At 41.3% G+C, this 15,179-nt stretch overlaps 3 protein-coding genes across 6 annotated transcripts in view; 2 read left to right on the top strand and 1 right to left on the bottom strand.

Moving 5' to 3' along the window:
• The window catches only part of LOC111871046 (GATOR complex protein NPRL3), a 13,886-nt gene extending 8,825 nt beyond the window's left edge, over nt 1-5,061 (top strand). For 3 of the 4 annotated variants that reach the window (XM_023863783.2, XM_023863782.2, XM_023863781.2), the window contains exons 7-8: nt 766-1,005; nt 3,809-5,061. In XM_023863783.2, coding sequence (XP_023719551.1) covers nt 766-1,005; nt 3,809-4,126 — 558 coding nt within the window. In that variant the 3' untranslated portion in view covers nt 4,127-5,061. The remainder of the gene's footprint in view (nt 1-765; nt 1,006-3,808) is intronic. The other variant, XM_023863784.2, reaches the window with a different exon arrangement.
• LOC111871048 lies at nt 4,189-13,625 on the bottom strand. Its single transcript, XM_023863788.2, has 3 exons — nt 13,453-13,625; nt 6,223-6,396; nt 4,189-5,412 (listed from the first exon to the last, which is right to left on the bottom strand). Exons 1-3 carry the CDS (start codon nt 13,523-13,525, stop codon nt 5,207-5,209), a joined length of 453 nt encoding a protein of 150 aa, XP_023719556.1. The 5' UTR covers nt 13,526-13,625; the 3' UTR covers nt 4,189-5,206.
• A 70-nt stretch (nt 13,626-13,695) lies between these two features.
• The window catches only part of LOC111871047 (histone deacetylase 8), a 22,201-nt gene continuing 20,717 nt past the window's right edge, over nt 13,696-15,179 (top strand). Inside the window, exon 1 of the mRNA XM_023863787.2 lies at nt 13,696-14,056. Coding sequence (XP_023719555.1) covers nt 14,051-14,056 — 6 coding nt within the window. The 5' untranslated portion in view covers nt 13,696-14,050. The remainder of the gene's footprint in view (nt 14,057-15,179) is intronic.

Below are 15,179 nucleotides of genomic sequence, written 5' to 3'. Positions count from 1 at the left end.
TTATACCAGTTGTAAGTTTGTGTCTGGCCTAAACTGTTTTCACCAAAAGCTTGCTTCAACATTTGGTGCATTTCTGCAGCGGTTTTCCCAAGTTTGAAACAAAACTTTATACAGACACGCTGCTCTCTCAGGTCAGCCATTGCAAAACCGCAAACTCATGGAAACACAACAATGGAAATACGTTCACCAACAATAAACCCAACCACTCAACTTGACGCCGCTTGCCACACTGATTCAAGTAGGATGTGTGAGGAGACACGCAGCGGTATTTCGATGTACTCATAACCATTCGTGCGCAAAATTCAAATTTCGGAAACTTTTGGATTGCCCCATGTACATAGTAAGTGCAGAAGTGAATGACAAACATCTCAGAAACTCATATTGTTAAAGAGGCTGATGCTTCGACCCCAAACATAGGGGGTCACAAATTGAATGAACAATAATAATGTATTGTATCATCATGTTGCACTTTTTCACTTCGTGTTAATTAGTTCCAGAGTCTTATGTGCAACAATTTATTAAAAGTTGTTAGAAACTAGTCAATTTGAAAGTTTTTACAAGTTTCGACCAAATTGGTCATCATGTGTGTGTGTGTATGTGAGAGAGAGAGAGAGAGCGAGAAAGCGCTCATGTGCGATGTAACATGCTCTAATAACTGCTTAATTTATCATCTAAATAACTGTTAATAGTGTGAACACATTAATGGATCAGTGCTGTAGTTGAATTCCACAGACGCTGTGTATCCATCAGTGAGCAGTGTTACAGGAGAGGCTGGTGCGGCAGCAGAGTCATAGTATGCATCAAAGCTCAACTCGAGATGGGAGCTACCAGAGCACACCAGATGAGCAGTTTAGTGTCAGTGTAGGTGGGTTCATGGGTGGACGGGCACCTAGTGAAAGTGACCTCAGCTCCAACATCAGTGACGATGTTCTTGTCACGCCTGGCAGCAAGTTGAATGGGTTGCCCATTCAGACAAGCAGTTCATTGGTCTCAGCAGACACTGAGGTACTAACATCAACATTATCATGTAACAGTCACTCGCTCATGAAGCTGAGGCCTTCTAGCGAAGTCACCAATTGTGCAGCCACTCAAGAACTTCGCAGAATTTTATGGAACCTAAAGGTTCATTATCGTGTTCGCAAGAGCCCTCTACTGGTCCCTATCCTGAGCCAGATCAATCCATTCCATACCATCCCATCTTATCGCTCTAAGATTCATTTTAATATTGTCCATCCACCTACATCTTGATCTTCCTAGTGGTGTCTTTCCTTCTGGCTTTCCCATCAATATCCTATATGCATTCCTCTTCCCCCCCATTCTTGATACATGCCTTGCCCACCTCAACCTCCTTGACTTCATCATTCTAATTATACTAGGAGAAGAGTACAAGTTATGAAGCTCCTCATTATGCAGTTTTCTCCAGCCTCCTGTCACTTCATCTCTCTTCAATTCAAATATTCTCCTCAGCACTCTGTTCTCAAACACCCTCAGTCTGGTGACCTCCCTTAATGTCAGAGACCAAGTTTCACACCCATAGAGAACCACAGGCAAAATTATAGTTTTGTATATTCTAATTTTTATGTTTTTAGAGAGCAGATGAGAAGACAAAAGGTTCTGGACTGAGCCACATACATAAGCACAGGCTTAATGAACAGGAAGAATTTCATCTTTCAATTTTTATGGAATTGGCAATGAAACAGGGTGCTTAAGAGACTATTTAGACCTCAGACAGAGAGAGTAATGGGGGGCCAGAGAAAGCTGTGTAACAAGGAGCTTCATTTCACCAAATATTATTTAAATGATCAAATCAAGGAGGATGAGATAGGTGGGGAGTGTACAATGTATGAGAGCCATAGAAAATGTAATTTTTTATTATCAGAAAACTCAGAGGGAATGTACTTAGGCTTAGATGGAAGGATAATATTAAAGCGGATCTTAAATAAATAGGGTTTGCTGATGTGGACCGGATTCAAATAGCAGAGGATAAGGTATGCTTTTGTGAACATGATAATTAACCTTTTGGTTCCATACAAGGCACATAATTTCTATAGCAACTATCAGCTTCTGAAGGATTCTGCTCCTGAATTGAGTTATTTGCTAAATGTTTATCTGAAGTACTGGTTCGTATGAGGTCAGTACTTGTGATCTTGATGAAGGCTGGACAGTTTTTTTTTTCTTTCTTTTGCTAGTGGGGTGGGACTAAGTCCCTTCTACTGCGGCCACTTCTGGCCTATTGTACCAGCCCTAGATGATAGGTGAGGGTGATTGTGGAGCAATTGGTGGAATGAAGATTGGCAGGGGAAACTGAAGTACTCTGAGAAAGCCTGCCCTAGTGCCATTTTGTCCACCACAAATCCCACTTGACCAGACCTGGGATCGAACCTGGGTCACCGCGGTAGGAAGCCAGCAACTAACCGCTTGAGCTATGGCGCGGCCTAAGGCTGGACAGTCACCATGGCTGTAGTTCAATGTTATTTCTTCTTTATGGGTTATTGTGTTCTTATAGATTCTTCCTACATGTCCTTAATGTACTTAAGATTAAAATTTTGATGAGTTGTCACCGAGTATTACATAGACTCCTGGTGCTATGAAAGTGTCTGATAAATGTGTCTTGTCAGATCGTGATGCAGAGATGCTTGTACAGGGTGGGGCNTCTTATAGATTCTTCCTACATGTCCTTAATGTACTTAAGATTAAAATTTTGATGAGTTGTCACTGAGTATTACATAGACTCCTGGTGCTATGAAAGTGTCTGATGCAGAGATGCTTGTACAGGGTGGGGTATTCAGGAGCCATAAGATATAAGTTTTTCTCTTCCATTCAAGGTGGGAAAAAATACTCCTCCTCGCCAGACATCCAGTGCTGAGGTTACACTTTTCTAATGTACCCACCCACTCACCTGAGGATGAAACTGATTTACTTTCTGAAACATGTTTGTAGTATACTACATGATGGACAGAATCCAAGAACACAATAATCCTGAGTGTTACACACCATTGTCAGAACCCTTTAGAATCTACTAGAATGTTACTGTTTATGTTTATTTCTTACATNCAGTGCTGAGGTTACACTTTTCTAATGTACCCACCCACTCACCTGATAATGTTTATTTCTAACACTGAGTTTTATATGCCAGCACAGTAGTGAAACTACAATGACAGATGCTCATATAAGTTGCTTGTTGCCTTTTAGCGCTTGTAAAGATGATCCCCTTGGACATACATACGANAATCTACTAGAATGTTACTGTTTATGTTTATTTCTTACATTGAGTTTTATATGCCAGCACAGTAGTGAAACTACAATGACAGATGCTCATATAAGTTGCTGGTTGCCTTTTAGCGCTTGTAAAGGGGATCCCCTTGGACATACATACGGTGGCTTTTAGGAATATGGAGTCCCTCAGGGAAAATCATTTTCATCCCTCACCCCTTTCTTCCTTTTCTTTAACTCCTTTCTACCTTTATCTTCTTCCCTCCTTTCTAAGTGTTCCTTTTCAGGCCCTTCTACATGTTCATCCTATAGCCATTCCTTTTCCCCTTCTTCCCCTCCCTTGCGTTCAAAGAGGATGAAGACCCAAGGGGAAAACACTGGAATCCAACAACATAAAATTGCTTTTAGATATAACATTATTTAACATAGCAGTATGCTGGTAGTAATACATGCTTTATGTTCAGGTCCTATTGTCACAGGAATTGAGATCTCCTTCCACGTTGTTTGGGATTCAGTGTTCAGTCGTTCTTCAGTTTGACGATATAAAACCTCTTCAATTAAGGAAGCATTGTTAGATAAACTGTCGTACTTCTAGGTCAGTTTTGTGAGTGCTCTGGAAGAGGAGAAATCAAGTCTGGTTCGTGAGGAACTTCTGGCTGATTTCAGCGATGAAGAGCGAACTGCAATACTCAAGATACCTGCTGCAGCCAATCCAGAGGACCTCCATCTCTTGGCACGACTCTGTCACCAAGGCTATCTGCGGGGTTATCACCATCTGGAGGAGATCATGTACCTGGAAAATATTCGACGTTCCCAGCTCCTTCAGTTGCTGGACAAGTTCCGTGATGTGCTGGTCACTTGTGAAACTGAGGATCCTGCTATTGCCATGTTCTACTCTCATTCCTACACATGAACACCGGTTTCCTTCACGTAAGTTGAGAATCAGGAATGTCAGATGTAAAGGATACACATAAGTATGATCGTTTTGCAGCCTAGCTTTTATATATAAATCAGTACAAGTACATTTAACAAATTGTTTGTTTCATGTATATAGTTGACAAGTTGTTTACAGGATATACAATGTTCAGTTGGAAGAATATCTGGAGAACATGGTATGATGTTCTGTGTGCAGTGAATGTGTCAGTGGTGTCATGATTCAGTTTGACGCGATGCTTATGTGTGCATAATGACTGGGTTAGTGGTGTCATTGATTGAATTTCGTGCAGTGTTTGTGTGTATGCAGCGACTGTATCATTAACATCACGATTCAATTGCATGCAGTAAAGATTTTTTTTTATATTCCATATTCCATTACACGAAATATTTAAGTACGGTGAAATTTCAGCACTTAGGACACAGGCTGTTTCTCTGATCCAGAAACTTGTGCTATTGGACTGTTGTGAGTTGTACTTTGTTTTGTTTGAATAAATCTTAAAGTTTTAGTTTCTTGATACACATTCCCATTTAATATAAACTTAGCAAAATTATATAGAAATATTTGATCCTGTATGAGACCCTCTCATGGCTCATAGTGAAACTTGCATTTCTCTGATGTAATATGTACCCATCACTTAACCTTGATGAGCATTAGTCAGATGTACATGACAGAGTTTGCAAAGTAACAATTGTAATATCAATTAATGATTTGTTTTTTTATATCTGTATACAGTGGCTGATAGAAATTATAAAGTAGCAGTGCTTTTCTTGGCCAGTAAGTACCGGTATGCATACATGCAAACAATTGATGCATGCTGACAAATTTATCAAAAGATTAACATCTGCCAGTTCATTTACGTTATAACTGTGAGGCTAAAACTGAACATGAGATTACAGGCAAACTTTCTCTGGGAAGAGGAATGAGGAACTGTAAATTTGTTAAGTTTGAAACTTGCAGTATGTAATTTTTAGAAAACAGGTTGTAAATTCAAATGAACATTATTATATTTCCTCACTTATTGAATGACTTTCAACTCCAAATGTTAGAGAATGTGGGCTATCCTATCACCGTGTGCTGTAGTACCGTAAATGTGACGAGAAGCATTACTGCCACCTTGTTGACTGATGGTGCTGTATTGCATAAGTCCCCCTGACAGAAACACATGTAGACCTTCTTGTGATTCCATGTGATATAATCACACCTCTCCTCGTTGTCTGATGGACCACGCTGCAGACACATGCGCTGAGTTGCGATTCCATATTCTGTAACATGACATCAACATTTTACAAAGGATGCTTTGTGACTTTACATGCAGAACATTTGCTTCCTCAGCAGATGTTGCCTGCAAATTTGCTGCACCATCTGCCAGCATGTAGCATATCTGTCATATACAGAAGTATAACCTTTCTGCCAGTTTCTGCTTTCCTGTTTCCTGTAGTGGATCTAATAGTGGTGGTGATGGTGGAGTTTTCTGTTCAGTCCATGCAAAGTGACTATAAAGAAGAGTTCAGTTGAGAAGAATTGAATCGAGTTCTGGAGTTCCAAGGGAGCAGTTAGTTGATAGTTGAGCTCTGTGAAGATGACTGAGAAGAGATGGCAACTGAAAGGTGAGTTTCAAGATGCCAGCCTGCCAGGATATGAGCTTGGGAACAGAACTGAAGGAGTCCCTGGCGCTGGCAGTTGGCAGAATAATAGCAAGAAAGGAATTAGGCTGTGCAAAGAAGGCTTCATAGTGTGCTGCAGTGACATTGAAACTGTTATAAATCCATTGCCAGGATACGAGTTGTGAAGAGTGAGAAGACTTAGTGAACTGTAAAGTGTGGAAATAGCAGTAGTGCTGTGTATAAGCTGTCAATAAATCTAATTTATCCAATCCGAAACCCGTCTAATAGTCACAACCCTTAAATCATGACAATATTCCCTTCAGTATTTCATTTTGAATTACCCATAATTCTGAAATTTGATGTTTTTGCAGCAGTGAATATTGAGGCCACAATTCTCTGAGATGTGAGGTGAGTATTTTTAATTGTGTCTGTCCTTATTTCTATCCGTAACTTAATGATAGTACTCACCATCATCCTTAAACGAATTGCCTCCCTCCAGAAACTTGCCACACCACCCAGAGGCGCATGGCACTGCCTCAACTCCTCTCTCTTGTTCTGCTAGAGTGAGGTTCAGTGTGAACGGATCCTTACAGGTGCCTAGGTCACCACGTGAACGGCACGAGTAGCAGCGCCGCAGCAGTGCTGAAACGTTGTGTAGTTAGAGTTAGGCTTTTGATATTGTATTTGAGTTTGTATACTAAAAGTAGCTGTAATTTTAAACAGAATGCATGAAAGTTATTACTAAGCTTCCATACCAGCTGTCCCCACTCTTAATAATAGTTATGTGCCTGAAGACAGTTTATAAGACAAATTTTCATAATGCAGATCGCTATTTCCCATAGGTTGAATGTTGCAGGGGGTTACATTCTCAAGTAACCAAAAAATGATGACAAAGAATAAAAATAACAGAAACATATTAGGTTATGCTGTAACCATTGGAGACCACATTATGACTATAGAGATACCACAATTCATAAGGGCCATGTCATGGTTCAGGCAGTTGGTCACTGGCTTCCCACCTCAGCGGCCAAGGTTTGATCCCAGGTCAGGTCATGTAGGATTTGTGGTGGACAGAGTGGCACTGGAGCAAATTTATTCCCAGTACTTCAGTTTCCCTTGCCAGTTCTCGTTCCACCAAGTGCTCCACAATAACTAATCATCCTATCACGTGGTGATATATAGTCCAAATACTAACAGTGTCATTAAATAACCAGCTTAAAAAAACAGAATTAATATGGTTTAGACCAAAAAGTTGTTAAAAAGATAGTAAAATCTTCAAGATGACCACCAGCTTACAGCATAAGGTGAACTGACTGGGCAGCATTGTTTTCGTTTTTTTCTGTGTTCATTCACACGTTCTTTTTGCTGGGTTTCTGGACTTTTTCCATCGTCAAGAATTCTATGAAATAGAAAATATGACGTTTCGGAAACTGGATCTATTTCTGTCTTTAGGTGAGGAAGGAAGACACCTACTCAGATGGGCCCCTTAGAAAGAGCTAATCTCAATCACTGGACAACTCCTGTCAGATTTACCCAGCTATTTCAACATATAAGGCTAGGCTGCTTTGAAGGGTTAATATTAACGTCTAAATATAAAATAATATACATGTATGTTTGTTTCATTTCATATCTGTGTGGGTACTATTGTAAAATGGCATCATCCTTTATAATTTCATCAAAATTTTTCAGTTTTCCAAAATATGGAAGTTAAGAGACTGCTCAGTAGAAACTATTTGGGAAGCCACAAAATGGAAACTTGTTTAAACCTCTGATGCCTGTAGTGTTTCAGATAACCTTTGTCCTTCCACAGGACCTTGAGTTAAATATATTGTCACGCGTACACCTTGGCATTACAGTTTGTAGGAAACATGTATGCTGTAATGTTTAAACTTCACGTCACTTGTAAAATGTTGCTGTTCTGAGTAAGGGTAATGGCGGGAGCATTAGCAGTAGCAATGGTGCGACCGTTAGCAATAGTAATGGTGGGAGCGTTAGCAGTAACAATGGAGAGCTTGTCAGCAATAGTAACTGCGAGTCCTTTACTGCGTAATGGTCAGGCTGCGAGCAAAATAACAGTAAATATAATCTTCTATTTAATACACTTTTGGTCGCGTTTGCAACCCCACGGAGCGTCTGTTAATTTCATTCTGGTCGATCCATATGTCTGTACGCATTAACCAACTGCAGCACCGCTAAACAGATTGCCATTAAGTCTGATATTCGGAAGTATCACCAAAGATTAGAGTCATGATTTAATTTTGGTTAAAATCGAAAGAAAATAACGACTTCACATGAAGATTTCAGTGTGATCTTTTTGCTTATCTCGGGAAATGTCTGTCGGGGCGAAAAACGTTTTGAACAAAAATTGTAGCGAAAAACAAAATATACCGTATGCTCACTACATTATTTCTGTAAGTATCGCAGTTTAATGCCTCAATTTTCATGGTCGAAAAGTAAGCCAGGCAAGCAGGAGATAGCATTCCTCATAGTCACTGCCATGAGCTGAGTCAGTATAGTGACTAGACTGTGGGCTGGACGTCCCGGGAATGACGTTTCGATTCCCCATAGAGGCAAACTATTTATCTCTCCCCCGTAGCATCCAGACCAGCTATGGGGCCCACTCAGCATCCTATCCAATAGGTACCCGACGTTAAAGTGGCCAGGGTGTGAAGTTGACCACTCACTTCCATCTAGTACCGAAGTTAAGAATCATCTACTTCATCATCATCATCATCACTACCCATCCGTCTTCATAGCGTTGTGCTTAATTAAGCACAGGGATAACTTTACTCTACTTTCATTGAGTGTGCAGTTCCATTTTCTGGCCATTTTGAATAAATATTTAACAGTGAATAGCAGAATGTGAATTTAATGTCTGCTTCTTATAAGGTGAGCCGGTATAGCGACGGGATAAGGGCTGGACGGCTGGGGTTCGATTCCTGGTAGGACCAAGAGATTTTTTTCTTTCCTCCACAGCGTCCAGACTGGCTATGAGACCAAACCAGTCTCCTATTCAATGGGTACGGAGGGGCCCTTTCGCAAGGGTTAAAGCGGCCGGAGAGTGAATTTGACCATTCATCAACTGTTGCCGAGGTCAAGAATGGAGCTGTACTTCCACTCCCTCATATGCCTTCATGGCATGGTGCTTAATTAAGTACAGGGACAACTTAACCTCTTTTATTATAAGGGTAAAGTTCATCATAGCATTAATTATTGAGTTTATGTAAAACAAGCCATCTCTGGAATAACAGTATGTCGCTTCCTCTTGTAGCAGTAGCTACATTTTATTTTCTTGTAAATGATTTGAAGACCATGGATGTGACCATCTCAGTTGTAATTTCTTCTGCCGAATGTGCCTGTCATGTTCTCACTGTATGCTTCGCAATCCTGAGTTGCCTCTAGTTGAGAAACATCTTTAATATTAATCCAGAATGTTAACATTAACACTAGTGTAATGCCATTCAGAATCCAAGAGGAAGAGTCATTATTTCTTATTGTTTGCAGATTAAATACAATTTCATTTAACAAGTTATAAAAGCCAACACAGAGCTTAAACTGCATTATTTATTGCAGTTATAATGTTTATATAATGTTATAATGTTATATAATTATAATGCATGTTTGTTAAAAGCTCTTAGGATATACAGTTATTTAGCCGTGAAAATTTAGCGCATGTGCAGAACAGTCTCCCAGGCAAATATACTGTGTGAAATGTCAGTGCAATTTATCTGTCTCTCCATGATACAACATTCAAAATGACGGCCTTCTGGGATGTGACGCCGTTCAGTTTGGTAGAGAAGTACCAAGTTTTCGGGAAAACATGCGGGCAGCGGCTCCTCAGAAACGTTGGTACCTGTCTGTCAAATTATGCAGCGTCACACCTCAGAAGAACGTAATCTGTGAGAAGCTCATATCTCACTCGCTTGAGCTGTGGATGACTGCTTAACCGTACGTATGGTACAAGTGTATTCCCCACCCATGTTATCCTTTTTGATATGATCCGGTGAAAGGTTCAAGTTATGGAGACCTTATTGCCTAGCTGTCTGTACAGCCCAACTTTAGCGGATAGAGAGTGTCGCGTGGTCAGCGCATCGAATTCCCACGGCCGTTAATCTCGGTTTTCTAGATCGAAGCCGCTATTTCCTTGAAACAGCGCCTCATTTATCCTCACGAGGCTGAGAGGACCCCGTTCCAGACCCACTACTTCTCAGAAAATCTGGTAGCGCCAGAAATCGAACGCGGACGTCTGGACCTGTAGCGAGAACTCTGATCACTAGACCACCGTCACCGACAAGCGGCGGTCGCTCAGTCGGTATAGTTCGCTTGCGGACTAAAACCACGGAGTTTGTTTTTGTCTGTACAGCTCTTTGTTACTTCGTGTCTTAGTCTGCAGTGAATGCAACGGATTTCGCTCCTACGCTACAGGGTCGAGTCTTCTACAGAGCAGATCTGTTAAAAGTGCCAGTACTAATAAAAGATCAATCTGCAGTTTATACAAGCATCTAGGTTCGACTCCACGCCCTATTGAATATCTCCTGTAAGAGACAAAGCCTAACTTGAGCTGAATTTGTTACTGAAGTAGACAACGGAGCACTTACGCGATTCTTCACAGTTCACTTTCTAACACAATTTCCTTAGAAATGAAAGCTCGTCTTACAAATCATGAAGACAATACAAAGAATCCCTGGGATGAAGAAAGCAGTCTGCTTTTACCGGTTCTCACGGTCTCTTCGCTTGCGGATTTCTTATATTTTTCCTTCTACCCTGAAGATGGAGGCGATACGTTCCTCCGAAACGTCGGTTAACACCACATATGCACGGTGCCAAATCCCAGAAGACTGCTTTCTTCATAGTCACCGCCGTGAAAGCCTCAAATCTTACAATCCCTGGGATTTTCGATGTTTCTGGGCACTAACTCGTAGCCTCTGGTATGTGGACAGTTTGAAATTTTGGTTCGATTTGGAAGGTCCTCTAAAAGTGTTCAGTAACTGGCGAAAGATTTGCAATGCCATCTTATCTCTCCTATGTTTTCAGCTCTCCAAAGAATGCTAGACTACCTTCGAAATATGCAGACAGGCCTGGGAATACACCCACGATAAAGCAGATATCCTCGAAAACCAATGAAGAGGCGGTTGGGGTGGGTTTAGATGCAGAATGGGCCAGTAGGGTTCAAAACACCGAACAGTTTTGCGTTGCGGTATCTCTGTTGACTTGTATTCCGGAGGTGCTCGGTTCGAATCTCGGCCAGGACACCGGGTAGCCTGACTGACAATTCGTGGTTTTCCTCAGTCCCTCCAGGAAAAATCCGGAATAATAGCTCGTTTAGGCTATCACCGCTACTTTCCAATTTATCGTTCATAAACCCTCGTACCATTCAACACTCACAGTTTACGTACTGACAGCGTCATAAATAAACGACAAAAGGATCCAAAACTGTATACGTCATTATTATTATTATTTTCTCCTACGGGGAACTTTTACGCTTCTCCAAGTATAATTAGAATGATCAAGTCAGGGAGGATGAGACGGGTATAGCATGTAGCACGAATGGGGGAGAGGAGAAATGCATATAGGATATTGGTGGGAAAGCCGGAAGGAAGGAGGCCACTGGGAAAACTGGGTGGGTGAACAATATTAAAATGGATGTCAGAGATAGGATGGGATGTATGGATTGGATTGATCTGGCTCGATAGGGACCGCTGGAAGGATCTTGTGAACACGGTAACGAACCTTCGGGTTCCATAAAATGCTGGGAAGTTCTTGAATAGCTGCACAATTGGCGGCTTCTCAAGAAGGGCTCAGCTCCACGAGTGAGGGAGAAAGTTAAGAATAAGGGCCATGAAGAAATAAATTCCTCTTTGCTGTGTTGACACTGAACGTCGGAAAGTAACGTATAAGAATAAGGGCTATGAAGAAATAAATTCCACTTTGCTGTCTTGACACTAAACGTCGCGAAATTAACGTATAAGAATAAGGGCCATGAAGAAATAAATTTCCCCTTCCTGTGTTGACCACTGAACGTCGCGAAATTAACATATAAGAATAAGGGCCATGAAGAAATAAATTCCCCTTTGCTGTGTTGACCACTGACGTCGCGAAATTAACGTATAAGAATAAGGGCCATGAAGAAATAAATTTCCCCTTCCTGTGTTGACCACTGAACGTCGCGAAATTAACATATAAGAATAAGGGCCATGAAGAAATAAATTCCCCTTTGCTGTGTTGACCACTGACGTCGCGAAATTAACGTATAAGAATAAGAGCCATGAAGAAATAAATTCCCCTTTGCTGTGTTGACACTGAACGTCGCGAAATTAACGTACGCACAGGTGCGATTGGGACTGAGGCTGCCGGTGATGACCGCGTGTGTTGCGAAATTTTCAAAAATGTGAACACGTTTCCTTTGAAGTCCTCGGAATTTTGGAGGCGATGGAAGGTGACCGTGAGTAGTGTACCCCTCACAGCACAGTGGCTAGGTTTCGGTACCGATTATCTCAACATTAAAAACTTTTCTGCGTGTTGCCCGCACAATGTATTTATGTTTCGTAAATTCTCACAATAAGTAGCGATTATTTCCTTAAGCAATCTTATTCAGTAATTCATCCTGCATATAGCTACAGGACAAAATGCAGACATTGGCCAACGTAATGCAATAGTAGCCATTGCATTAAAAATAACTGTGATGTAACCTGATGATGACCGATAGACCGAGGCGTTGTAGGAATGACGTATTATACGTAATTTACGATAATTATATACAGTGGCTATCTAGACTGTATATCCTGTATATAATATTCCCTGAACACCATTCACCGATTGGTCTTTGTTACTGAGGCACAGTGTGCTTTCCGTGAGGTACAACTGAATTTGGAATATTATTTGCAGTAATATCAGGCATCCAGGCTAATGAGCACTGTTCAGGCTGTAAATAATGCCCTCGAATGAAACAGCATGGTACACCCCACCGTTTTTCTCTCTCTCTCTGGCTAGATTTGCGTAGCGAAAACGCCCTGGGCGTACACCCAGGAAGTTCTGGGTTTGAATCTCGTCCGACTTACCGGCTATCGTAATGTTTCGCGTGGTTTTGCTGTCCAGTCAAATACCGGGATAGTGCCTCTACTAGGCTACGGCAGATTCTTTCCAAATCTTTTCTGATTCATTATAATCTGACATACTGACAGATTCTTAAAATAATCCGCAAAACACGACCATCTTTCTCTCTTCAGGATTCAAAGGGTTAATCAGGAGTTTAACGAAAAACTGTCACATAAAATCTGCATTCGTGAAGGGGGGGGGAAAAGGAAGGAACTAAAAAGTTCGCAGAAAGTCTACTCTTCAACTATACGCGCTTCTGATAAAATTATTAATATTATCAGCGATGTAGGACACTACATGTTCTTCATTTTATATCACGTAATTAGGCGTGATGTCATTTGTTTCTAAGATGAATCCACATATAAGTCATTATTAAGTGTCAAATGCTTGTTAAGAACAAAACTTCCAGACATCCAGTGCCTGTGATCTACTTACTACAGCAAAGAACTTAGCTCATAAAATTTTCTAGCTCATTTCAGAGAATGTTACCTTTTGCACTTCCAATTTTAATTTTAGTCCGGAAATAATTTCAGTGCCACAGCTATCGTTTGATGTCACTGGGTGAAAAACGGAAGAATATCCTTAAATACCATTCCGAGTTACCTTCTGTGAAGTCCGGAAGTGAAATGCACACGAACAGCAGAAACGCGCATCCCGACGCCACGGCGTACTTCATTGTTGGCGCATTCAGAATTTAGATTCCCATTCCAGAATGGCAGCTGTTCTACACCGACATACTTTGTGCACAGTCCTTGTGGTAACAGTTTGCCGCAGTTTACCGTTAGGTTGCTTGCAGAGCTGTCTAGCGGAACAGAATAGAAAGTAAGGACACGAGCGGACATGAGCATGAGTGTTGGACTGCAAATGAATCAAATCAGCAACTAACGTACTGACCGTTAACGACGTTGTTAATTAAAAGCGGAAATTATGTGTAAAGTCATTTGTGTAAGGAATAAATACAGTAAGAAACCCAACATATTTGACGCCTATCAATCGGATATACACTTTACGGCCGAAATATCCGTGCCCCCTTCTTGCGTCACAATATTACAAGCATTCGTTACTACTAAATAATTCTCCATCACGATTTGACCGTAGATAAAGGCAAAAATGGCCCTGTGCTTAATTAGTTAAGCACCACACCAAGAAGACGTATAATGGAGTGGAGGTATAGTTCCACCATTCTTGACCTCGGCACTACATGAAGGTAAGTGGTTAGCTATACTCTACAGTCCCTGGTGCCCATTGGATATGAGGCTGAGTGGGCACCAGAGCCACTCTCGAAGCTCTGGATAAGAGAAAATTCTCTTGCCTCCCTTGGTGATCGAACTTCGGTCGTCCAGCCCGTAGCAGAGGCGCTATACCGACTGAACTATGCCGGCTATCCTGCGTCACAATGTTACACACTCCTGTTACTACCGAATAATCCAGCAACACGGCTTGGCCGTGTCGAGGTTATTTTTCTCCTGCTCATAACAGTGTTTTCGGCGTAAGGTTTTATATTCGATTCTTTGCTAAAAAGCAGTCAACAAAACCAAAATTGAGTACAAGGGAAGACAGCAATAAAGCATGCACAACAAAAGTATACGAGTTAAAAAAACTGAAATACTTACTTATGTACTTACTCATGGAGCTGAGCCCTTCTGGAGGAGCCGCCAATTCTGCAGCTACTCAAGAATTTCCCAGCATTTTATGGAACCCGAAGGTTCGTTACCGTGTTCACAAGAGCCCTCCACTGGTCCCTATCCTGAGCCAGATTTATCCAATCCGTACCATCCCATCCTATCTCTCTAAGATCCATTCTAATATTGTTCACCCACATGCGCCTTGGTCTTCCCTTTAGTCTCTTTCCTTCTGGCTTTCCCACCAATATCCTATACGCATTCCTCGTCTCCCCCATTCTTGCTACATGACCTGCTCACCTCATCCTCCTTGACTTCATCATTCTAATTATACCTGGAGAAGAGTACAAGTTATGAAGCTCCTCATTATGCAGTTTTCTCCAACCTCCTGTCACTTCATCTCTCTTCGGTCTAAATATTCTCCTCAACACCCTGTTCTCAAACACCCTCAGTCTATGTTCCTCCCTTAATGTCAGAGACCAAGTTTCACACCCATACAGAACCACAGGCAAAATTATAGTTTTGTATATTCTAATTCTTATGTTTTTGGACAAGAGACGGGAAGACAAAACGGTTCTGGACTGAATGATAGCAAGCATTACCCGAGTTCAATCACCTCTTAATTTCCTCCTGAATCAGGTTTCTATCTGTTATCGTTGTTCCCAAATACCTGAACTGTGCCACATTTTCAAAACATCTGTTTCCTAT

This window comes from Cryptotermes secundus, unplaced genomic scaffold (genome assembly GCF_002891405.2).
Source record: "Cryptotermes secundus unplaced genomic scaffold, Csec_1.0 scaffold73, whole genome shotgun sequence".
Lineage (NCBI taxonomy): Eukaryota > Metazoa > Arthropoda > Insecta > Blattodea > Kalotermitidae > Cryptotermes > Cryptotermes secundus.
This window is presented reverse-complemented; position numbering and strand designations above follow the sequence as displayed.

Bases quoted from the DNA above. Each gene is read 5' to 3' on its own strand.
- LOC111871048 (XM_023863788.2), bottom strand. From the start codon at position 13,525: ATGAAGTACGCCGTGGCGTCGGGATGCGCGTTTCTGCTGTTCGTGTGC. The intron at 6,397-13,452 runs GTAACTCGGAAT...ACAACGTTTCAG, and splicing joins ACTTCCGGACTTCACAGAAG to CACTGCTGCGGCGCTGCTAC. The intron at 5,413-6,222 runs GTGAGTACTATC...GTCATGTTACAG, and splicing joins CAATTCGTTTAAGGATGATG to AATATGGAATCGCAACTCAG.